Source organism: Neopelma chrysocephalum, unplaced genomic scaffold (assembly GCF_003984885.1).
Source record: "Neopelma chrysocephalum unplaced genomic scaffold, ASM398488v2 Primary Assembly neopelma1_138, whole genome shotgun sequence".
Taxonomy (NCBI): domain Eukaryota; kingdom Metazoa; phylum Chordata; class Aves; order Passeriformes; family Pipridae; genus Neopelma; species Neopelma chrysocephalum.
The window spans coordinates 5,542,102-5,566,861 of NW_020897800.1; the positions used below are offsets into that span (position 1 = coordinate 5,542,102).

Genomic DNA, 24,760 nt, shown 5'->3' on the forward strand with positions numbered 1-24,760 from the left:
ACAGCACACACCAAACCACGAGCACAGCACACACCAAACCATGAGAACAGCACACAGCAAACCATGAGCACAGCACACACCAAACCATGAGCCCAGCACTCAGATGAGCCCACCATCAATCCCAGTGAAAGGATAAGCATAGAACAGCCATGCTGGAGCAACACCTTCCTGCTCTCCAGCCAAATACACCCCAATTTCATCACCAAATCCAGCCCTTTTCCTGGTGTGGGTCTCCCAGAAGCAATAAAGCAGGAGGTGGTCACACCCAGTGTGGGGCAGCAGAGCAAGGAGAGGACCCAGGTTGGGTTTGCTGTGCCCATCTCCAGGGATGGTGGCAGCAGCCCAGGCTGCTGCTCCCTGACAGCTGGGAGAGGCACCAACACCACACCCAGACCAGTCTGTTCACTACACAGACACTGATACACGCTGACATGAAGAACTGATGGAACTAAAATGGACAGAGGCAAGTTCACAGACACTGATTTTGGCTCCTTGCCCTGGAGTCCAGCTCAGCTGGAAGAGCCACATCTGCTCTCAGCTGGGCTGATGGACACCCATCCCCTACCAACTGGAGAACAAATAACATAATGCCACTGAAGACCATTTCTGGGCATGTCCACAGAGCATCTCTAACCCACGACATTTATTTTGCCCCACTGGGAGAGGTTGCCAGGCTGGTCTGCAAGAGTCCAGCCTGGATCTTCTTCATGGAGACAGCCAAGAGAAACAGTTCCATAGAACTGTAAAACATCCTGAGCTGGAAGGGACCCACAGGATCACTGAGTCCAACTCTTGGCTCTTCACAGGACACCCCAACAACCCCATCCTGTCCCTCAGAGCATTATCCAAACCCTCCTGGAGCTCTGGCAGCCTTGGGGCTGTGCCCACTGCCCTGGGGAGCCTGGGCAGTGCCCAACCAGCCTCTGGGGGAAGAATCTTTTCCTGAGATCCAACCTAAGAAGTGATTTCCCACCAAGGAGTGTTTCCTCCACACTTCCAAAGCCTCTAAGTCCTCCTGTGCTTCTCTGCCTACAAGTGATTTTGTAGATATCGCCACTGAGTGACAGCAAGGTTCTAATGATCCCTGTAATTACCTATTTCCACTAGGATGAAGACCCCACACCTCACAATTATCCCACTGCCCCACTCCCTAGCTGTGCTTTCAGTTCCTTCAGCTCCCTTGCAATTATTAATAGGGCTGTTCATTAGCACCATCATGCAATAAAAGGGAGAAAAAGCTCTTCCTTGGCAAAAATACAAAAGGGAATCGGTCTCTGTCCTCATCCTTACAAGGAAACTGGTTCCAAGAGGCCAGCTCAGGCACCTTGGGCAAGTAATTCCTTTGTGGTACCTCTATAGGTGACCAGACACCTGACCCCACCCCAGCTCACACACAGAGCGTGGGTCTGCACTGCAATCCACCAAAAACCCGGGAGGCTGGAGCTCTGCAATTGTCATCCGGAGCCGCTTCGAGTGAAAACACAAGTCCTGGGTGGTCTTTGTAGCCATGGAAATCCCCCTGACTTTTGTTTTTTTGGCAGATTGTACCTTTAAACATAATGGCCCTGCAGCCTGCAGGGGCCAGAAACTGGCTGCAGTCAGGCAGGAACACTTTGTTCCCTTTCCCACACAAAAGCTTTACTTTTGGCCTTTCATGTTCCTTTGTTCTCCCCACACAAAGCCCCGCTCAGCCTGAAAAGGGGGCTCACGTCACAGGCTTTGAATGCACCAGGGAACCGGGGCGATCCCAAAGGATTGGCAGGATCCAAGGAGTGTCCTGCCAGCTTGTGGACACCCTGTGAGCACCCCCAGGGTGCTCCTGCCTGTCTGGGCACAGCCACGGGCAGCCTCTCCAAGAGGCTTGAGGGACAGGAACGTGTTGAGAGAGAGAGAAACTGCACCTTCTCACAGCGCTTGGACGAGGCTCTGCCGTCCCATCTCCCAGGGGACGGCTCCTTCCAGTTAAAAAACATCCTCTAATCAATGTTTAAAGAGCATGTGGTAATTAACAAGCAGGAGGTGAAGCCTTGTGAAGTACTTTCCCCATGTTATCAGCTCAGTATCAGGGCTCTGGGGAACGTGAAGGAACCTTTGATCTTCTAACTGATATTTGAGCCATAAACTTGCCTCTCCAAGAGTTTTACTCCATGGAAACAAACTCACCTTTTACTCTCAGGAAGACAAGGCTTCCTGTGAGAGCAGACACATCCATGGCTATCTGCTGGTGATTCGCCATCCCACAGGGAAAAGGAATCATGGAATGGTTTGGGTTGGAATGAATCTTTCAAGCTCATCTGGTCCAATCCCCCTGCAATGTGCAGGGACACCTTCCTCTAAACCAGGTTACTCAGAGCCTCATCCAGCCTGACCGTGGATGTTTCCAGAAAAGGAAGTGCAGTAGGGCAAGAAATCACATTTTTTGTCTACATTGTTTCCACTCTAAGCCCCCCGAAAGAATTAAATCCACACTTGGGTCAAGTTTGTGGTTCCCAGAGTGGCCTCGCAGCAGCTCCTTGACACATCCTGGAGACCTTCCCACCTCCCAGGGCTCAGGGATCTGTGTTCCTGCTCTCACCCAGCATTAATCAGAAGCTGCCGTGCCAGGGTTTGCTCCAGGAACAGAAGCTGCCAGAAGCAAGGATGCCACTTCTTCCGAGCATAAATAGTTTTTGTTTAGTTATTACACTTCATAATTATTTATGATATTTCTATGGATTAATCAATGCTCATAAAGTACTCGGGGAATGACTAGAATATAAAACAGGGAAATTTTAGCAGGAGTTTGATGAGCAATGGAACGGTGCCTCTGAGGGGTGCAAAGCCACTGGAAAGAGGGATTCTGGAAGTGTCATGGAGAGGCACGACCACCCAACTAGAGCAAAAAGAGTAGATGCAGCAATTGCTGAAAGAGCTTCCCATGTGACAAATCCTTTCCAAAGGAAAAGACAGTGGATTTTGGATGTATGGAACTACTAAGCTCCTGCTCTTCTCTTGCAGCTTCACACTGGGGACTTCCCTCATCCATGCCTGCTAAGATGCTCCACAGATCAAAGGGAAAGCAGGATTTTCTCCTCAGTGTGAACAAGAACGTGGATCATCCCTAGCAGGGACACCCCTGGCAATGAGATGGCTGAAGAGGAGGAGGAAGAGAAGGTGAGGGAACTGCTCACCTTCAGTCATCCTGCGGTACTTCTCCTTGTACATGAACCCCAGGACTAGGCAGCATCCTCTTCCTGGGAGCCCCAGTTCTGCAAGAGAAGAGAGCGTGGTGTTAGACCAGGCTGGGGACAAGAGCAGCTCCCAGGAATGCTGCAGGGAGCAAATCCTGCTGGAGACACCATTCAGGTAAAGCACCAGCCAGGTGGGCATGGAACAGAACTCTTTGGTCAGCCTCACTGAGCTGAGCTTTGCTGGGCTCCCAAGCCAGTGTATCGAGAGACAGGAGGGTCACCAACCCCTCCCATGCCTGTTTCTCAATCACTCCTCTATTCCAAAAGAGGGAACGAGCTGCATCTTCCTCCACAGCAGCGACAACATGGACTCTTTGATCCTTCTCTCCCTTAGTGGGCAGCAAAGCAAAACGGGAAATGGCCCTTGGGAGGGAAGATAAGTCTGGCCTGAAGAATCTTGCTCTTTAGAAGCAAGTAAGTGACCCCACGAGCAGCAGAGTGCCAGAGTCTGAGGAGGCACATGCCTTTGATGCCTTGATTTCTTAATGGGGCTTTTTGACTCTTGGTGACAAGCAGAGGGAGAGAGATGTGAGCGTGGGTTTTTCCAGAAGCGGGCTGCGCACGCGCCCTCCCCACGCGCCGCTCAGAGCTCTCGTTCTTCAAACAAATTCTCCTGTGTCACAGCGCAGAAAATTAAGGTACCGTGTCCCCGATGCTGCCTGTGGACCTGCAGAGCTCCTCGGGGGCTTCTGTGCTCTGCAGAGCCCTGCTGATCAAAGCCCCTTTGATGTTTACTTAATGTGGCTGCGGACTGTGCAGAGCCGGGGAAGGAGCGTTGGGAAGTCGTGTCGCACGCACGAGGGGAAGGCAGCGAAGCAGGAGGGTGGAGAGCACAGAGGTGGCTGTAGAGCAGAGCAAGAGCTGCCTGGCAGCCTTGGCATTAGCACCACGATGCAAACTTGGGGTTGAATGGCAGGTCAGGACTGAGCCCAGAGGAAGAAGGGAGTTGCTGCGGCGTGATGGGATGTGCAGTGTCATGGGAGACACCCAGAGTGACATGGGTACAGACCCAAATACACAGCATCCCCCTCTAACAGTGCTCACTGCCATGGCATCCCAGTGGAGTGGTTATAGCCTCCTCTTGAGCACAGTATGAGGAAGAATTTGAGCCTAAGCTCAGAAAAAAACAGATTTCTTTGGACCCCAGGACACTCAGGGTACACGTGGGACTAGTTAAAGCACTTTCTGTAACATTAAACAGGATCCCACCTTGCAGGTGGGACCACCAGCTCCTGGTCCTAAGGCTGCCAGCAGGGAGGACAGCAGCATCTAACCAACATAAATCACGTGTAATCTCAGCAAAGTTGATGCTCCAACAAAAGTAAGTCTTAGCTCAGAGTAAGCTGGAATGTAACTGCTCCTCTAAATACACATGGCCCTGGGGAGAAACAGTCCACAAAGTGACTCACTTCACCTACCAGGGTGACTTTGAGGGGCTTGTAACTCACTTTTTGGCCGTAAAGGGCGGTGACTAACTCCAATCTAAAGATGTCTAAAGATTAGACAAGTCAGGACAGATGAACCAACTGTCAGAACTCTCAGTGGTGCCTTGAATCAGAGTCCTAATCAACAGGAAGGGGCAATGAGCAACCACTGTCCATCTCTGATGGTGGAAAGCAGCCCTCTTGCTCTGCAGGACAGAGGTGACAAGATCTACCGTGACCTGCACAAAGTCCACAACCACAAATACACCAAGAAAGGGCTCCACTTGCAGAGTGTTGGATGCCCCCAACACTCCTGACTGCAAAGAGCTGCTGGTTTAGCAGGACACCCAGCACAGGTCACCTCCCTTATCCTGTCTGATAACTGGAATCCATCAGACCTTGCTTGCTGTGGGGAGGTTTCCATACAGGGCTGCAGGATTGCTGTGGGCACAGACAATCCCTGTGCCCGTGGCAGGAGCTGAGAGCTGCTGAGAGCCCCTGGGGCCGTTGTGCCGAGCCAGCAAAGCGGGTGAGAGCCTTCATGTCCTCATTGATAGGAAAACAAAACCCCATCGATTGCTATCGAGCCTTCAGCGAGCACCAAGGTATCAAAGTGTAATTAAAACAACACGATTAGATTAGTGCCACACAGGGCAGCACAGCCCACAGTGGAGTCCAGCAAGCCAGAATTCCTCTGGCTGACTGAGCCCTGCACTCGTGGGCCTGGCTGTGGCTGCTGTGCCTGACACAGAGCTGGCACTGCAGGGGCTGCCACACCCTCCATGGCCTGTGACCACAAACACCATCAGGAGCACAGAATCATGGAATGGTTTGGGTTGGAAGGGACCTTAAAGCTCATCTCATTCCAACCCCCTGCCGTGGGCAGGGACACAATCTGCCAGACCAGGTTGCTCCAAGCCCCGTCCAACCTGGCCTTAGACACTTCCAGGGATGGAGCAGCCTCTGGCAGTGGGAAGCCATTCCTCCTTGTCCTGTCCCTCCATCCCTTGTCCCCAGTCCCTCTCCAGCTCTCCTGGAGCCCCTTTAGGCCCTGCAAGGGGCTCTTAGGTCTCCCTGGAGCCTTCTGTCCTCCAGGTGAACCCCCCCAGCTCTCCCAGCCTGGCTCCAGAGCAGAGGGGCTCCAGCCCTTGGAGCATCTCCGTGGCCTCCTCTGGACTCGCTCCAGCAGTTCCAGGTCCTCCTAACACTGGGGGCCCCCGAGCATCCCAAACCACAGCATCCATGGGGGCAGCAGCAGCTCCAGTGTCCCCAGGGGGGTGTCTGTCCCACCACTCCCATGTCCAGCTCTCATCTTCCCACTGCAGGGAGCAAAATGCTCCCAAAAGGAGGTCGTGGGGCACTGGCCAAGGCAATGACTGAGCTACCCAGGAGGTTCCAGTCCCAGCTGAGCCCTCAGAGTGGGGAGGGAGGCTCAGGGCTGAGCCACACGGGCTGGATGAAGCTGAAATGTGGGTTATTACCCATCTGGAGCCTGGATCAACACACACTGGTGTGGGTGCCTATTTCCCACTTGCCTCCCCGAGGGGTGCTATAATTAACACTTATAAACCACTTTGATATCCCATGATGAAAGGAGCTGTACAAAAGCACTGCATTATAATAATTCATACCATAAATTTGTGAGAACATGCAAAAATCTTTATAGCTAAAGGCACCTTTAAATACTTGAGAGCGCCTTTAAAAGGTAAAATACTTCAAGATTACTCTGCTGCCTGAGGATGTCTCACCATTTCATGGCTTTTAGTGGCTACCTAAAGCTAAAATATTTAAGCAGGTACCCAGCATTTAAATGTCTCGGCTTTAGGGGGGCTGCTGAGACACCACTGAAAACACAATATTTTACTGAAAACACAATATTTTAACCCATACATATCCCCCACTCTCCCAAAACAATCCCACCCATTGCCTTGCAACAGCAATTGAATTTTCTCAGTGGAGTGAAACTACTTTCAGCTGAAGTTTATCATCCCAGGCACTGTGAAGAAGTGGGAGCTCAAGGATCCTGGTTGGAAAACACACGGCAGGGCCCTGTTTTTTACTCACTCAGAGGAACCTTTATGAATAAAACTTCAAAATGGCACAATGCCCCTGATGATTTGTCAGACAAATCATCATCATCATGGATGTCAGACAAATCAGAACCAAGTTAAAACCACATATTACCAGTGACTACAAAGCAAAAGCCAATTTAAAGAAACAAGAGCTCGGGGTCTCCGAGAAACAAATCTTCAGGCTGGGAAATCAGGATGAAAGTTTGTTTTGGAAGAATAATCTCTCAGCACTAGCCCAAACTATGGAATCCTCCTTTTTCCTGGTATCTCCCAATGTTTGGGATTTTCTCACTCAATTCCAAGGCAATTCCTCTGCTCAGGAAGGGAAGGAGGTTTCCCATCACCGGGGCACTAAAGGCTAAAGCTGCAGAGCAGTAATAAGGGTTTATTAACATAGTCATAATGTCTACTATTGTGTAGCTGTATCCCACCAGGAATGATAATAAATGTTTAATAGCCCAATAATACCTGTTTAATAATTTTTCAGCTCACCCTGTCTAATTGCAAGTTTATTAAAGAACGATAAACTTTACAATCGTTGTAAAGGCATAATTGCAATTCCATTGCTTATTTAATATTGAGTTAATGATATCACAACTAAGTTATATTTTCCCATACATATTAAATATCAATTAGCTGGTTTAAACTATTGATTTGTATTTAATTAACTATGCTATTATATACCAATTAAGCTCTTACAAGAGAAGCAGAAACAGCTGGTCTCTTAAATTAAATTTTTAAAACTTTGTATTAACATAAATATCACGTTTCCATTTTCTCATGTTTTCCTTTTACAGTGACAGCAATTTGCTACCTGTAAATACTTTTGTCCAGTTGCAGGAGTTTAACTTTACACTTTTTCTTTCCAGGATGGGGAAAGAACAACGTCCATGGCAGATATCCTGGTGTCAGAGACACCAAAACATGGGAACTGGGAAAGGCTGAGGGTTGGAAAAGCCCCATCTCACCTGGGGATCCCAGAAGCAAAGAACTTGGCTGGGAGCTCTTCAAAGAGCACTAAAGCCTCCAAGGAAAGAAGCTCAACACCTTCCTAAGTTGGCCAGGAAGGGTGAGGGGAGAAGATCCTGTGCCACAAATCGAAGAGATTTTGGTCACTTTACACACTTTGATCAAGAAATCTCCTCCTTCTGCTCAGAATTTTCCTGTCCTGATGGATCCAATTTCCTGCTGCTGGAGATCTCATTCAAAAGGCACATCTGGACAGAAAAGCCTGTTCTCCCAAGGCCTTCCCTGCCCTTGGCTTCCCCGTGTCTGGGGATGCTGCACCCCAAAAGTTACAGGAAATGCATGAAGGAGCATTTTCTTCATTTCCCAGCCTCCTGGTTCCTCAGTAACCACCTTGCTTTTCTCCTGGAGATTTCCTAAAGATCTCTACGGCCTCTTCTTCAGAGGACTCTGCTCTGGGCACCCACAAAGCACCTTCCCCTTCAAGCTCTCCTGCCCTGAGTGCTGGGTTCAAGCTTCCTGTCTCCATGCCATTTGCATCCACAACATTCCTGAGCAATCCAAACTCCTGCTGCATTTTGGCAGAGAGCAAACAGATCCTTGGGCACGTAATTTCTATATTACACCGTTAAGGCTGAGAGCAATCCAGGATCCTCAGAGATGGAAAAAGCCATACAAATGCACATTATTATTAAATCTGTGCCTGGTTAATTTATAAAAATGTACTAAAAAACCTAAGAGGCTTCCCACATGAGAAAATGGGCACATTACTGTTTGAAATATGAATGAACCAGAGATCAGTGTTAAATGCCGTGGTGATATTGTATTTTATTCTACAGTGCTCTGCAGAAAAGTTGCATTTATAAACCCATTTATTGTATTATGTACTCGCAAACCACCTTGTCATCCATTTATTGCACAAATAAAATCTTAAAAGCAGAGGATTAGTTGAGTGTGCCCCCGTGGGACCACAATCTGCCTTTAAAGAATCCATCAATGAAGGAAAACAGATGGAGCAGAGATGTTTGCCAGCTCATTGCTCCGAGATGGAAAACGCAACTGGCTATTCCAGGCCCAAAGACCTGGAAAGAGAGAAGGACACACAGCAAGGCTTGTGGAAAATGGTCCCCCATTCAGGAGCCAGTTCTGGTTGAAGACTCTGTCGCTCCCAAGTCTCCTGTCTTGGGGCTGCACAGGGTGAAAACCACCTTGGAGAGGTCAGCTCAACTTTGCACGGTGAAGGAAAACTCCCCAAAATTGAAACCCTGTGTAGAACCTCTGTAAAGACCTAAATTTGCCTTAAACACCCCTGGAGAGTCACCTCCCTGCAGCTTGGGAACAGCAGCACCACCAGAACAAACCAGCCCTGCTGATGTCATCCCCAAGGGGAATTTCTGGTGTAGAAAGGCTGGAGGGACCTTGAAACTTTTGCCAAACATTCTTTTGGGTCAAAACCCACAGCCAGTCCTACAACTGCTTTCCCTAAGGGGAATTTCTGGTGCTGAAGAGTCCCTAAAACTCCTATCCAACATCCTTTCAGGTTGAAAACCATCATGGAAAAAGACAGGAGCACTTGGATGTGCTTATTTTCAGAGAACCTCTTTCAAGCCAGTGAAAAAACAGAGCCATCCACAACACAGGAGGGGGTTCTCTGGGACAAACAACTTTGGACTGGCCCTGGAATATCATAGTACCCTGGAATCCAAAATGCCTTGAAAGGCACCAGCTCCAGAAGCTTCAAGGGCAAGAGCAGAGAAACACTCAGGAGGCAGCTTTCCCCAGGAACAAGCTCTGCCCTGGTACCAGACAATTAAAAGTTGCTTCTTAGCAGGACACACAACTGGCAGAAGGGGAAAGAAAGAAGAGTGATTCGTGCTGCTGAGCACAGAGAATGAGATCCCTGTGTTCCCTGGCTAATGAAGGCAAAAGAGGCACCTCCAAGTTGTAACTCAGCACTGGAGTGTTTTGATGAGGTTTTTTGTCTCTGGTGGCAGCACAGAGCCTTTGGTCCCCAAAGTTCAGTGCTGAACCTGCCTGTATTCCCCACTCTCCTCCCCAGCCCTCCACGGCTGGGGCACTTTTTCTGAGCCTCTCACAATGGGGAGCATCTGACAAGTGAAGAAAAACCCTCACAAACCTCAAATCCAGTCATTCTTTGGATTATTGTTTTCCTTCCCCTGAAGTAAAGAAATTTGATGGAGCTGCAGTAGGAAAAACAGTTCACTCCAGGATAAGGTGGCCGTCACTCCTTGGAGCTTCTCACATAAAGGGCTTTCACACCTTTGTGTGCACAGAAATGCATTTACACTGGTCAAATAATCCAGAGTGCTCTGCTAAGGTCTTGGGGCAGCAAGTTCCAGAGCTTAACTGCACTCACGTCCAGAAAAAAGGTCCCTGTATTTCCTGCTGTAAAAGTCTTAACTTCCACACAGGGTTTTATTTGAAAGAAAAACAAATAAAAGGTTATGTAGAAACCATTTTCTTCACTACTACCAACTATCAAACTATCAAACCCACTCCAGTTTGCACTGATGAGAGCTGGGTCAGACACCCAACATAGCCAGAGACTTCCACATCACCTGGACAAAAGCACATCCAGGCATCAGGAAAGGCTGGTGGGGCTGCCCATGATCCCAAATCCTTGGGCAGGATTCCCAAGAAACAGTCCCCTGTGACTTTGGGTTGCACTTGCTCCTTCCACCCCCCACTTCCGAAGGCTCCTCCCCAGCAGGGTCAGTGTTTCCTTGGACAATCTCACGGCAGGTGCAGCTCAGGCATTTGCCCCCAGTCCCATGATTTTTAGGGTATTTTTCAGGACCTGCCATCCCGTGGCCACTTTCACCTTGCTCAGCTCAGAGCTCCTGCAGCTCCTGGGTTTGCTGCAGGCCTGGCCCTCGGAGCCTCCCCGTGAGACCCCTGCCCTGCTCAGTGGGGCTGTGGCCAATTCACCCGCTGGTGGCTCTGACCTGCCCTGCCAGGGCTCCCCGGGGAATTAATCTGTGTTTCCATCCTACCTGCTGCTCCATTCGGGCCTCAAACGCATCTGTCGCTGCAGGAGGGTCGGGAATAAGCCTTCCAGGGAAATTTAAGCAACGGCAAAGCATCTCCCCATGCAGCCTCCAGCCTCTCCTTGGCGCTTCCCCAGGACACATCACCATCCACACCGTCCCACCAGGAGACCTGAGCTGACAAGACCACTTTGGCAGACCCCGAGGAGGTGACAGGGGACAGGGACAGGGCAGGACAAGCAGGTGTTGGGCACATCTGTCCTGGTCTCACTCCAGTGGCTGCACTGCTCCAGCTGACACAGCTCCATGGATTCCACGGAGCTCCTGGTGTGCACTGGGGCATTAACAGCGAGAGCAGGGGAGGTGAACAGGCAGCGTGAGCCTTGTCCCTGTCCCTGTCTGACTGCTCTGCCTCCCCCAGGCTTCCTCTGCTCCAGCCCAGGGCTGGGATGGCCCAGGGCTGTCTGTCACCTACCCCCACGCTCTGCTTGGCAGCTCAGACCCGACGTGCAGTCACTGGGGGACCTGCCTGCCAAGGGCTGTGCTGGCACTGATCCACAGCTCCTCCACCCACCTTCTTCTATCCCACTAAACCCAGGAGCTGCCTGTTCAACTCCAGGCAGCAGAGAAGTGACACCACTCTACTGGAGAGGAAAGGGTGGAGGACAGGTATGAAACCCATCCCACCTTTCTGCGGCACCTCCTCCCCTGGAACAAGCTCTCCAGGGAATCAGAATGCCTTTGTGAGGACACACCCTAGAGACTGGAAAAGCCCCAGAGACCAGAGCACATGGAGTGTGTGTGAAACAGCAGGGAGTGCAGGGAAAGGGCATTTGAAGATGGATCGGGATGGTCTGAGCTGTGTTGAACTTTCCTGCTCCATCTCCAGTGAGTGCACTGGCACCAGGGTGTGCTGCTACAAACCAAGAGGGCTTTCAACAGCAAGGGTTGTTAAGTCTCTAAGAGGGTCTAAAACCTGAATGAAAAAGCTCAGGACAAAACTGACAGGGAGAAAGACACAAAATCCACGTATTTTGATTCCTTAAGTGTTTTCCTAAACACCTGATTTCACTTGGGTTTCTTATTTCATTGAAAGCCCCTCCACTGTTCCTCACTCCTGCTGAAGGACCCTTGCATGTCCCATCCCAATCCAAGCACCATCAGCCCCCCACATAGCATGACATTATCCTGCAGCCTGGTGGGAACACCTCCTGATGGAATAAACAACACTTTTTGTGCTCCCCTGGCACACAGAGAACCACATTTCCAGCAGGTCTGGAGATCCACACAAAGCAGGAGCTGTCCCTGCCTGACACCCCACCTGGATCATCCCATAACACCTCTGCCCCACTGGGAGGAGAAGGTGGCAATGGAAACACTTTACAATAATCCCTGGAAGTCCCCACACTGCTCTGACAGTCTGTGGGCATGCTGGAGAGAAAAATAATAAAAAATAAAAGTGCAGCACCATAAAGGTCACATCTCCAGCTCCTGATCCACAACGGCTCCTCACGCCTCCCTCCTCGGAAGTGTTTCTGGCTCAGCCATCCATTTTACAAGGCTGGGAAGACACAGGATTGTACAAAGGAAGCACAAACCACTTCTGCCCTTGGAGACACCCAAGGAATGCAGCTTTCCTCTGCCTCACCCTGGAACTGTGGTTGCTGCTTTCAAGCCCATCTGCCCCAGACCCATCGGCTCCTCCTGCCTAACAAAGCCCCTCGTCCAGCTGCTCCAAAGCTTCCTGTGCTGGACACCCCTGACAACTGCCTGGCTCCTCCAGGCCCCTCCAAAGGCCAGGAGAGCACTGCAGCACCAGCACACGCCCAAGGCAGAGCAGTCCTGCTATTCCCAGGAAACTGCACTCCAGCCTCGCAGGCACCATCACTCCTGTGTATGGGATAATTAAATCCCGTTTGATGGTTACCTCACAGCATGGCTGCTATTCTTCTGCATCTGAGCCTTGGGAAAAAACATTTCTGATCTCCAGCTTCTATTTTATTTTTCATCTCCTTGGTGACTCTTGGCAATTTTGGAAAACGCTTTGAGCTGCCTTCCTGCCCGTGAGGTGAGAGGGGGCAGGAGACCTGCTGTGACCAGTCCAGGCTGTGCCACCTCCTCTCCAAGATGAAGACCAGTGATGTGAGTGTGTATCTTAGGTCAGACCCACAGCACAGGTTAGCCTCCATTTCCTCCCTAGATATCCGAATTTGAGTTACCTCCCAGCAACCTGAATGGGAGCTGAGGCACCCAAAGAGCTTGGGGAACCTCATGGGGGTGTCACCAAACCATCACAGATGAGTAACCTGGCCAAGGGAGCAGCAATTCCAGGGTGGAGGTGCATTTGCTGCAGTCCTTGCTCCACTCCTTCTGATAGAACTTTCTGGAAGAGCCTGTGGTGCTGAGATGGAAGGGGCAGGAGCAGAACAGAACCCAACCCTCCCCAAAGGAACAGGACACCAACTGCATGAAGGGAGAGAAAGCCACAAGGTTTAAGGGATTAACTAATCCTCACATCGCCATCCCTTACTGCAGGAAGCTGTTTTGATTGAAGCTTCAAATGCAGTGGCAGGGAGGGCTCTGGCCGTGCTCAGCAGCAGGAGAAAGGGAAGCGAGTGGGCAAATTTCAGGCTGTGGGAGGCTGATTGCTGCCCTGGCCAGAACACCTTCTGTCCCAGGGGGAGCAGATTTGGTCCACCATGAGAAACAAGTCCATCAGCCAGGTAGTGAGGCCATGCAGGTATCCCATCCCAGCAGTGGCTGCAGGCTGGGCTGTCTCTGCTCCACCAGCACTGCTCACCTTGCCTGGTCCAGGGGGCACACAGAGCACCCATGACATCAGCTCCAGGCTGCAGCATTCAGCCTCAGTCACTGCTTCTGTGATATTCCTGTCTGATGGCCAACCCTTCCCCTTTTTAGAGCATTTTCAGTTTCTTGATTGACCTGAAACCCCACAGTTTGTGTAACTGGTCCTGCTGGCCGGATCTTCACGCCGCAAAGGCTTTGCTAGTGCTGCCCCCCAGGCCCAGCTACAAATGCTGTGGTTCACACCACGTTCAATCCCTCTTGACCTCCACGGGTGCCACTGGCTCAGGTGAGAGGCAGGAAGGTAAACTAGGGAAGATGGGTATGAGGGAAGGACTTGGAGCCCTGCCTCTGCCCTCACACAGCCCAAAACACACACAGGCAGCAGGGACCTCCCACATCCTGCGATTCCCCCCTTGGGATGTGCCTTGACCAAAATAAGCCCTGCTCAGGGCTGATGCCAAGACCTGGTGGGATTGGTGCCTTTCTGCACCTTTCCTGCCACCACTGCTCAGAGCTGCTGCCAAACCCCCTAAATTACTGCCCAAGCTCAGCTCCCACTGCCAGGGGGGCACTTTCCCAGCGTTGGCCATAACTTGGATGATGTGTGAAAACAGCTCCCCTGGTTCCCCCAGCGCCGCTCCCACACGCACTCCCTCGGTCCCATTAAAAGTAATGGGGTGAGATTGTCCAGCCCATTACTTTCAATGGCTCGGTTTCAGCCAGACAGCCTAAAGCTCCCATATCCTCCAAACAGCAAGCAGAGCAGCTCCAAAACCCCCCGTTTCATTATCGCATCGTGAGTTCCAGCTTGCCAGAGTTTAATTGGAAAGAGAGCCAAGGCTGCGTTAAGGTTTGCTAATTGCTGCAGGAGAGACACGAGCGCTCCTTGCGCCGCCAACCATCGTTTCCTTGCTCAGCAGTTTCGGGTTCTTCAAGGTGTGAGGTTTTATGAAAATAGTCCAAGTTATTTTTGAAAAAATGGAGATTCACACGCAAACACAGCCAAAGGAGAGAGACTTTATGGAGTGGCTGTGTGCTCCAAGGTTCAGCTGGTCTTGCTGGTGCTGGAGGGGAAATACAGTTGCAGGAAGAGCAGCTGGGGAGAAACATCACTGTTGAAAAATGCCAGGTGAAAATCGAGTATTTAAGATGCATCACAGGAGCTGTAGTTTGAGTCCTTCTGAACTGTAAGTCCACTAATCCACTGAGGGCAGAGACAGGCCAGAAATCAAACCACTTTGCTTCCAAGACAGTTTGATATTACAAGATGCTCAGAAAGCTGCGTGGCCAAAAACACCTTACTTTGGGAGCTGGAGAAATCCCATTTCTGCTCTGATTTCTGACCTCGCCTTCTGCTCAGGGTTCATAAAAGCCTGGCAGAACTTGATCATATAAAGCCACGTGCCCCATTACAGTTAGGGAAGGGACCTATTAGGGATGTGCATAATGATGTATCCAGGAGACTGGAATAACGACAGCCGTCCCAACACCTGGCTGGAAACAGTGGGAAGAGCTGACTAGTTAAATCCCAGAATATCCTGAGTTGGAAGGGGCCCACAAGGATCAGCGAGTCCAACTCCTGGCTCTGCACAGGACAGCCCAAAAACCCCACCATGTGCCTGAGAGCATTGACAAAAAACCTCCTCCCACCAGAAAGCAGCTGATGACACCCGTCAGTGCTGGAGCTTTGAGCCCAACACGGACTTTTCCAGCCTCTGACCTGAGCCAAGACTGCCAAGTGCAGCTCTCCTGTACCAAACCCAGGAGGTCTCTGCATGGTCCCCTGGGCTTGGTGCCATTCCCTGTTGCAGTGTTGAGTCCGTTGCTGCTGCTCAAAGCTGTTGCTGTGGTGCTGCTCACAGCCCCGTCCAATCCAGGACAGATGGTAATAAATTTTTCAGTGGTTGGAGCAGAGTGCAGCAACTGTGTGATTAGCATCTTTTTCTCCACTGCACATTTCGTCTGTAAACTAAGATTAAATACCTGGAGGAAAAGAGCTGCAGGAAAAGGGAACTTTAATCTGTTTTCACTGCAGAGTTCACACGAGCGAGCAAACAGCTCAGCTCCGGGGTCAGGGCGCTCGTCAGGCACAGAGCTTTCCCATGTGCCAGCTCAAGTTACCCACGTTTCGTGAAGATGCTCTTTCTGTCAGAATCATGAAATGGTTTGGGTTGGAAGGGACCTCAGAGATCATCTAATCTCACCCCCCTGCCATGGGCAGGGACACCTTCCACTAGCCCAGGTTGCTCCAAGCCCCGTCCAACCTGGCCTTGGACACTTCCAGGGATGGGGCAGCCACAGCTTCTCTGGGCAACCTGTGCCAGGGCCTCACCACCCTCACAGGGAAGAATTTTTTCCCAATATCCCATCTAACCCTGCCCTCCTTCAGCTTTAAGCCATTCCCCCTTGTCCTACAGTACATGCTAACACAGCTCAGAATTCCTCTGACCTGTACAGCTGCCTCCAAACCAGCACTGTGAGGAGCAGCAGGGTCTGCAATCCCCTTAAAGTGAACAAGGGGAGCAGAACTGCTCCATTGCCTGCCTGGGTTTGAACTCTCAACTCATTTAAACCCAACAAAACCTATTCCAACTACCTGTCAAGCCTGACAGACCTCACTTGCCTGCAACCTCAGCCAGAGATAAAACAGGGGAATGAATGTCATGAATCACATGGGAGATGAGGGATGGAGCCCGTTGTTGGGAAAGAAGAAATCATCAGCTACAAATTCAGCAACCATCAAAACATTGTTCTTCATCACTGCAACACGAGTGCCAGGGCAGTGATGCTGACAGGGCACCTCAGATGGTGAACACGTCACCATTTTTTAAGGAACAAGCCAAAAAACCTAACAAAAAAATCATACACACAGAGAAAAACCACCACACCTTTTGTTTTGAAGTGTGTCCTGCTCAAAGCCAGAAGAGTGGTGTCAGGGCTTGTAAACCATCCTTCCCAGTCACAACAAACAGCTGCCTCTGCACCCCCCAAAATGTTGTACCAAGCTTTAGTTTTGCTCACACACAGCCATGACCAGGGGATCCTGCACATAAACCACTCCTGGTGCAGCCTAAACACAAAGGGAGAGATCACCTGCTCTGAGAGGGAAAGCCAAGGAGATTTGAAGGCTCTGGCTCCACTTGTAGGAACATTTCTCTCAAGCACATTCTTGCTTAAAAATCCCAACAAGCCCAACAGGGCTCCAGGTCAGAGAAATATCATAGAATGATTTGGACTTGAATGTACCTTAAAGATCATCTCATTCCCAACCCCTGCCGTGGGCAGGGACACTTCTACTACCCCAGGACCAATTAAGGCCATGACCACCCTGGCCTTGGACACTTCCAGGGATGGGGCAGCCACAGCTTCTCTGGGCAACCTGTGCCAGGGCCTCCCCACCCCCACTGTAAAAACTTCTTCCTTATATTTAAATATCCCCCTCTGCTATTCCATCTGCAAACAGCTCTAATCCACCTTTCCCCCCTCATCCTGTCTGTCCTCTCCCCTCCTGGAGGGAGGCAGCATGCAGCTGACCTGCTGTCATGGTTTGAGACCCCCAAAAATCCAATTCCCAAGTCCAAGCCCCCCTCCCACAGCTCACCCCAGTGTGAGAGGGGTGAGAGGAGACCCCCTTGTGTGCAATGGAGAGAGAGATCCAGCTACAACTCCAGCTACGACTGCTGCATTGAAGAAGAGAGACACTGCTGCCCTGAACGTGGAAAGGATCTTTCCTTCTTCCCTTCTGGACTTTTTTTGGAGGGAAAAGAGATTTGATCCAATGTAAATACTGCTTTATCATAGGAGAGATAGTTAGGATTGTGTATATAATGTATTATAATATTTATTTGTGTAATAATTGTAATATAATTCCCTTCCCCCCATATTGAATCTTATGTTGTGTCTGGAAAAACCCCTCTCACACTGGGGTGAGTTGTGGGAGGGGGGCTTGGACTTGGGAATTGGATTTTTGGGGGTCTCAAACCACCACACCTGCCCTGCACTTCCAAGGAGCAGCAGATCTGCCTTCGGAGCACTCACGGATGGGCACACACCACCCACCTTCCAAAGGGCACTAGTGCCACTGCTGCAATCAATAATGCAGTATTTCCTCTATGTTTTATAACCTCATGTTTATTATGTGTAAATAGGGATTTACAGGGATCTGAGCGTGTTCATTTAGTGCAGCTGACACCCCGCTCCGCCAGCCGCCGCTTGGGACCCGCGGGAAAACGAAACGATGCTTCTTCCACAAAGAAGGAAATGGGGAAAGAAAGAAAAAAGGGAATAAAACAAGGCCAAGGTAGAGAGATCAGAGACTGTGCACATGGGATAGAACACAGGGCGGGTGCCAGTGCTGGGACTCAGAGTTGTGTCAGCATTGCTCTGAAAGGGACGTTAAACATCGCTCTCATCTCAAGTCCGAGGTGCTGCTTCCAGGAGGAAAAGGTTGGGCTGGGGGAAGAAACTTTCCCTTGAAAGGCATTGGAACACCTATGCAAAGTTCCTTTTTATTTGATCTTGGGCACAAAGAGCAGAACAGAAGCATATCATCCTTTGCAGCTAAAATGAAAAAATAAAGAGGACTTTTATCCCAGATCCATTTATCTCAGGTAATAAAGTCTACTCCTGCCTGCAGCCAGTCAGTATTTTCCAGGTGGGTAACTTTCCTGCTGGAAAAATGAACAAAGCAATCAAAATAATTTGCTAATTCATTTCATACTCTTTTTTTTTTTTTGAAGCCTAAACTGCAAGTTAAAACAAGCCCGAGTAGCCTGGTGTGTTGTGTCAACATTTTGTTCAACAAATATCAAAGCAACACTGAAATTCTTAATTGTCTCTTAACGCAGCTCCAGAAGTCACAGAGCACTTCCCAGCAGGAAAGAGACTCCACGGATGGATTTAACAGCCATGTGTGCTTTCCATAGGATGGCAGCAGCCTAAAGGTCTCCTGACCCCTTTCACAACAGCACAACCAAAGTGCCTCTGCCTGTCTTGACAGCAGCTGCAGCACATCCATCCTCAAACCTTGGGATGCAAGGACATGGTCCTGCTCCTGCTCCCACCCCCCCGGGGAACCAGCAGAGAAAATGAAACCACCTGACTTGTCCCAGCCAAGTTCTTGATCCGTGTTCTTAATCAACGGAGCAGTTCAGCAGAACACTCAGGCCCACACCTGGGAAATGCAGGCTCTGAGCAGCTTTCCTGTGCCAGGTTATCCCAACATGCCCAATATGTGCCTTTCCCAATGTCTGTGCCCGACCTTGTGTCCTCTCCAGCTCATCCTCGTACTTCAAGCCAAGGAAAAACCCACCTCTGGTGTGATGAACAAATCTCTTGGGTTCAATCTTTCCTCCTGGCTCTACCAAAACCTCCTCATGCAGCCTCATCTGTGTTATTTACTCCCAGCTTGGCTGGGAAAGAGCAGCCACGTCCTTTTCCTGCTTCTGGGAGGATACAGGGATCGTGTTTTTACACACATGAAACGTTCTGAAGTTCTCCTTGCTCCCTGAGCTCATCTGCCTTGCCAGGCTCCTGCTCCATTAAACAGCTGCCATGCTCTACCTCAAAACTTCCTGAGACTCAGCAAAAAAAAAACCTCCAAAAAAAGCAAAAAAGAAAAAAGAAAAAACAAAGAAAAAAAAAAAAGGAGGCCCAGTAGAAAAAACAGCGAAGTACCATAAAATACTGGAGAAAACAGAAAACAGACAGGCCCCCGTTGGTCACCAGCTGTGCTCTGGCACCGTCCCTGGCTGGGAGACACTGCATTAGAGGCAGCAATGATCATCACCATTAAGGGCCTTGATGGGAGTCAGGCAGCTGGTTTGCAGCATTTAGCTGATGAAATAAATAAGGGTGCTTTTGGCAAACATGGAGGGAACAAACACAAGATGATCAGAGGTGCTGGAGGGGTTCCAGCTTCCCTGATAACGTCCTGCCCTTTCACCAGCTCGGGGACTTCCCACAGGAGAGTCCTGCAGCACATCGGGGCACTCACATCACTGCCAGCCCATTCTTTGGGCATGGAAGTCCCCTCACTCGGCCCTCCTGGGGTGGGAAGAGGGACAACAGTCTGTATTAAAGAATGACAAACATGCAGAGACTCAAGGGCACAAGCTGCTGCCCGAATTTCTCCAGCCCTGCTCTGGATGCCCAGGGATGGATTCCAGGGAGCTGCTGCAGGGCTCACTCGGGAAGAGAAGAGCAGAGTTTTGGATCACACACACCCCCTCTGATTTACCCACATAAACACCTTTGTTTGAGACATGCTTGTTGTGCAAGGAAACTCTTCCTGATCCCTGGAAGTGTTCCAGGTCAGGTTGGACGGGGCTTGGAGCAACCTGGGCTAGTGGGAGGTGTCCCTGCCCATGGCAGGGGGTGGAACAGGATGGTCTCTAAGGTCCCTTCCAATCCAAACCATTCCATGATTATCTGGCTGTGGGGATCCCATGGGGACTGTACTGTCACCCCTGCCTGCAGCAAGGACAGAAGCCTGCCCAGTTCCTCCATCTAGACTTGAAGCAAGTCATTACTCCTTAAACCAGTCATTCCTTCCACTATTCCCATCCCAGGGATACATCCCTACTGCACAGGATTGGTTGGGATAACCCACTGACGCTCAGACACCGGAGCTGTCCTGTCATTAAAAAGTTGCACAGTCCCAGGGATGCTCATTTCCCGTATTTCTGCCTCTGGATGGCTTTTACTTCTCACTAAACTGAAACCACAGGACAATCTAAGTGACTGATTGGGCTGTGTAATACAGTCCCTGCACATTTAGATTAGAAATGATTATGACTTAAATGAAATAGCTGAGCACAATCCTCATTGCCATCTATTCCCCCCCACACACACTTTCAAAGACAGTAAGTGAGAGGTGTAGGGCAAATCTAGAGAGAGAATAAAGATACCAGGATCCAGCTCTCACCCTGCACCTTGTTTAGGGCAGCTGAGGCCCAGGAATGCTAGAGGTACAAGGGATCAAGGCACTGTCTTTTACCTCAATATTCCCTAAACAGCCTTCCAGGGAATGGAGGAGACACCCTCCCCTCTGTTCCATGGCAAAGGGAGATATCCCCTTTGCTTACCAAAGGTGGGGCACAGAGGACAGCTGTGCACTCCCCCCCCTCCCAAAACCACCCTCTTGGGCAGCACAGCACAGGAACAGGTTTGGAAAGAGCAGACAGAGGTGCTTTGTAACAGGAGGGTTGGTAGTGTCCCTAAGGAATGTCCAGAAATGCTGGACCAACCTCCGTCACAGCCTCAGAGCAGAGCAGGGAAGGCTTTCCCTGGACTATGGGACACTGTACTGTGGCATCCTGAAGGATGTAGCCTTAAAACAGATATTCTCCCAGCAGGCTTTAGGTGTTCCTAGTGACAGGAAACAAACTGGTGACCACATTCCATGGGCTGGGAACTAGAATATTCCCATCCCTTCATCCAGCAGCAGGCTGGGGGGGACTGGTGAGGGCACAATGCAGCAACCAAGGGGCTGGAGAGAACAAGACAAACACGCTGACCTTTCCTGAGGTTTATCTTTCCTGCCAACCCCAGTGCAGGAGTTCCATCACTCGGAGCTACACGGGACCGAGGGGAGGAAGCTGAGGAAAAAAGCCACATCAAGCATCACACCTTAGGGAAAGTCTTTGGAAAGAAGTTTATCCATCATCAATAGGGGAAGGTGACATTTCAGGGAGATACAGGCAGTGCCCCAGCTCTGTCAGGCCATGGAAGAGAAGAGGTTTAATGAACTTTAAATGTCTGACCTCGGGGGGACCCCAACACTTTCCTGCTCTCTGAGCCACTGACAGAGCAAAGCATGTGTCAGGTGCCTAAAACCACCCCCAATCTCTTCACAGGAACCTTCTGCTGTGGAAAACAGCTCCCACAGCACTTGTGCTTCCCCTGACAGCCTCCCAGGCACTGGAGCTGCCCCACATCCCAGCGTGTGATCAGCCCGAGGGAACAGCAAGGTCCTGGATAAATTTAGGGCTAGATTATAGCCCAGCTGACTGTGACTAACCTTCTGAAATGAAGGTCAGTGCTGGTACCTTGGGATGTGATTTTCTTCCATTTATTTCTTGATGGGAAAGCGATGGAGAGTGTAATTACTGCTGTACTACTGCGAGTGGGGAACGTCCTAGGCCAGGGAAAATGAAGATGTGGATACAAGTGCTGTGTGAGGAGTGGGAAAGAGGGCTGTTAAACAGCCAAAAAAGGGGGGTTAAACAGTCTGTGCCAGCTCCCACTGTGTAGAGGGAAGAGCCTGTCCCCACCACCCTGCCCATGGGACATCCTGCACAGCAGCTGAAGCGCTGGAATCCTCATGGATACGGGAAGCAGCACCCACTGCCTGCTCTCAGCCGTGCTCACATGAACCTGCAATGCCCTTTTTAAACTCCACGTGACCCAAGCAGCTCCAGCACCACTCAACAAGAGCTTTTGAGAGGTTACAGGGATGATCACAGCAAACTCTCAGATCTCAATGCTGGGAGTGCCCCAATCCCACCCTCCTGCGGGTGCAGGCACATCAAATCCCACTGCTGGGGATGGCATAACCCCAGGTAAATCCTGCTGGGAGCTCAGGAAAACCAGAGCCTCCTCCAAACAACAAACTAAACCCCCAAACCCCTGCAAAACCCCACCACTGCAGCTTCAGCAACAAGCCACAAAAAGGGTGTTTAGTTGAAGAGGTGTTTCTGTGCTGTGACAGCTGAGGGAGAGCAGCCACGGGGCCCCACCACAGCTCAGGGCTGCAGAGAGCAGAGCCCACTGGCCTTTGGGAGAAAAGCCACCCCAACTCCCTTCCTGGAGGGCTGCTGGAGGGAGGGCACTCACTGTCCCCACACACCCTTGGCAGAGAGGCAGGAGGGCAGTGCCTATCACTGTCACACAGCACCCATCGTGTGTCCTCACCAGGGCACCCACCTCACCTCACTAGAGCACCCCAGCACAGCCACCCAGAGCAGCTTCTCCAGCAGCAGAGTCAGGGGAAGGGCAGGAGGAGCCCTAATTAGGGCCCTAATTAGCTGAGTGCTGCACCCCAGACTAACGAGCCCCCACTAACTGAGCACCTTAGAATCACAGGATCACAGAATCTCCTGAGTGGGAAGGGACCCACAAGGATCATCCAGTCCAACTCCTGGCCCTGCACAGACACCCCAACAATCCCATCCTGTCCCTCAGAGCGTTGTCCAAACCCTCCTGGAGCTCTGGCAGCCTTGGGGCTGTGCCCACTGCCCTGGGGAGCCTGGGCAGTGCCCAACCAGCCTCTGGGGGAAGAACCTTTCCCTGAGATCCAAACTAAACCCCCCTGGCACAGCTCCAGCCATTCCCTGGGTGCTGTCCCTGCTCACAGAGAGCAGAGATTGGAGCTGCAGATCTTGATGAGCTCTGACCTCAGTCTCCTCTTCTCCAGCAGAACAGACCAAGTGCCCTCAGCTGCTCCTCACGAGGCTTCCCCTCCAGACCCCTCACCAGTCCTTGGGACACTCTCTAATGGCTCAATGTCTTTTTGATATCGTGGTGCCCAAACTACCCCCAGCACCCAAGGTCTTGGCTAGACAATCTGTCTGAGAACTGGGGCCTGGGTGGATGGTTGTGTGATTTGCTTAAAGGAGCTTTAATGGTAGTAGTTGTAATTAATGGTAGTAGTTGTTATCATAATGCTGTTGCTTCGTATACCTTGTGTTATGACCTGCATCCAGAGTATTGCATTCAAAAATCAGTTAAAGCAATCTTGTTTGCAAAAACAGAAGGGGGAAATGTAGGGATTTCTAATATGGGAAAACAGCAAGAAATGGACATTGGTACACTGGTGGGAAGGAAGCCATGGGAAAAGTAGGGAGAAGCAGTTCCCTAGGGCAGAAAGAGGAACTTGAACAAAGGACAAAAGGAACTAATGTTGCTAACAGGTAAAAATGTTATAATATTGTAGCTAGCAGCAAGGACTCACAGCCTGAATGAACAATTACAGCCTATTGTGTAAAAGGTATAAAAAGCTTACTGAAATAATTAATAAATGTCTTTGCTTTCACCATCATGTGAAGTCTGTGTCTCGAATCGCCACGTCAAGGTGAGGCCACCCCAGGTCAGAGCAGAGGGGACAATCCCCTCCCTTGCCCCATGACACTGTGCCTGATGCCCCTCATTCCCTTTCCAACACCTCCCTCTCCCCTGGAGCGAAAAATCACCTGGAATGATCCCACCACAGAAACACCTGAGGGGAAAAATTGAATTAAGCTCCACAAAGCCCTTTCCCCTCGCCACAGGTGGCTGAGGACTGAAAGCATCTTGCCTTAAATGTCCCCCACCATGTTGACAGGGTCCCTGGGGAGGCTCTGCACACAAGGCTTTGCTTCCCTTCACGCTTGTGTAAAAAGGAAAGGACAAATAAATTGAGATTTATGGGATGCCAAAAGAGCTGATTTTTTTTTTTAAATCATTTTTCCCTCCCCCCTTGAACTCACAGTTTTGTTTTCTCCCCTGCAGTGGCTGTTTGGAGGCTGCAGATGGAGTGCAGAGAGCAGCTGGGATGTCCTTGGAGAGGGATCAGGGACAGCAGGTGGAGGGGCTGGGATGTGTGTGGTGCACTCACAGCATCCCATTGCCCTGGATGAGGTGTTGGATATCGTGGAATCCCAGAATGGTTTGGGTTGGAAGGGACCTCAGAGATCATCCAGTTCCACCCCCTGCCATGGGCAGGGACACCTTCCACTAGCCCAGGTTGCTCCAAGCCCCGTCCAACCTGGCCTTGGACACTTCCAGGGATCCAGGGGCAGCCACAGCTTCTCTGGGCAACCTGTGCCAGGGCCTCCCCACCCTCACAGCCAAGAATTCCTTCCCAATATTCCATCTAATACTCTTCCTCATGCTTGTTCAGGAAGCACCTGAGCAAGGTCCAGCCTGGTTTCCAACATTCGAGCATCAAAGGTTTTTTGCCCCTTTTTTTGGTGGTTTTCTTCTCCTGTTGCCTCCCAGACAGTCTAACTGTGGCTGTCACTTCACACTTGGCTCCGTGGCTTTTTCCCATTGCTCTCTGGCTTCCAGAGTTTGCAAATAAGACCCTTAGTGTGGACAGTGTCACCCACATGGGAACATGGACCCTTCTGCAGAGCAGAGACCCGGAGGGTTTGTGGGGCCAAGAGAGGGACCAACATCACCATGGTCTCTACAACCTCACCATGGTCCCTGGAGCCTCACCATGGACTCTACAACCTTTCCATGGTCTCTACAACCTTTCCATGGTCTCTGCA

At 50.6% G+C, this 24,760-nt stretch overlaps 1 protein-coding gene across 4 annotated transcripts in view; it reads right to left on the minus strand.

Moving 5' to 3' along the window:
- Positions 1-24,760, minus strand: part of KIRREL3 (kirre like nephrin family adhesion molecule 3) — a 359,658-nt gene that overhangs the window by 120,787 nt on the left and 214,111 nt on the right. For 3 of the 4 annotated variants that reach the window (XM_027699386.1, XM_027699385.1, XM_027699388.1), the window contains exon 2: positions 3,171-3,248. The exons of the other annotated variant lie outside the window; for it this stretch is intronic. In XM_027699386.1, the coding sequence (XP_027555187.1) occupies positions 3,171-3,248 (78 nt within the window). The remainder of the gene's footprint in view (positions 1-3,170; positions 3,249-24,760) is intronic. 4 annotated transcript variants of the gene reach the window in all.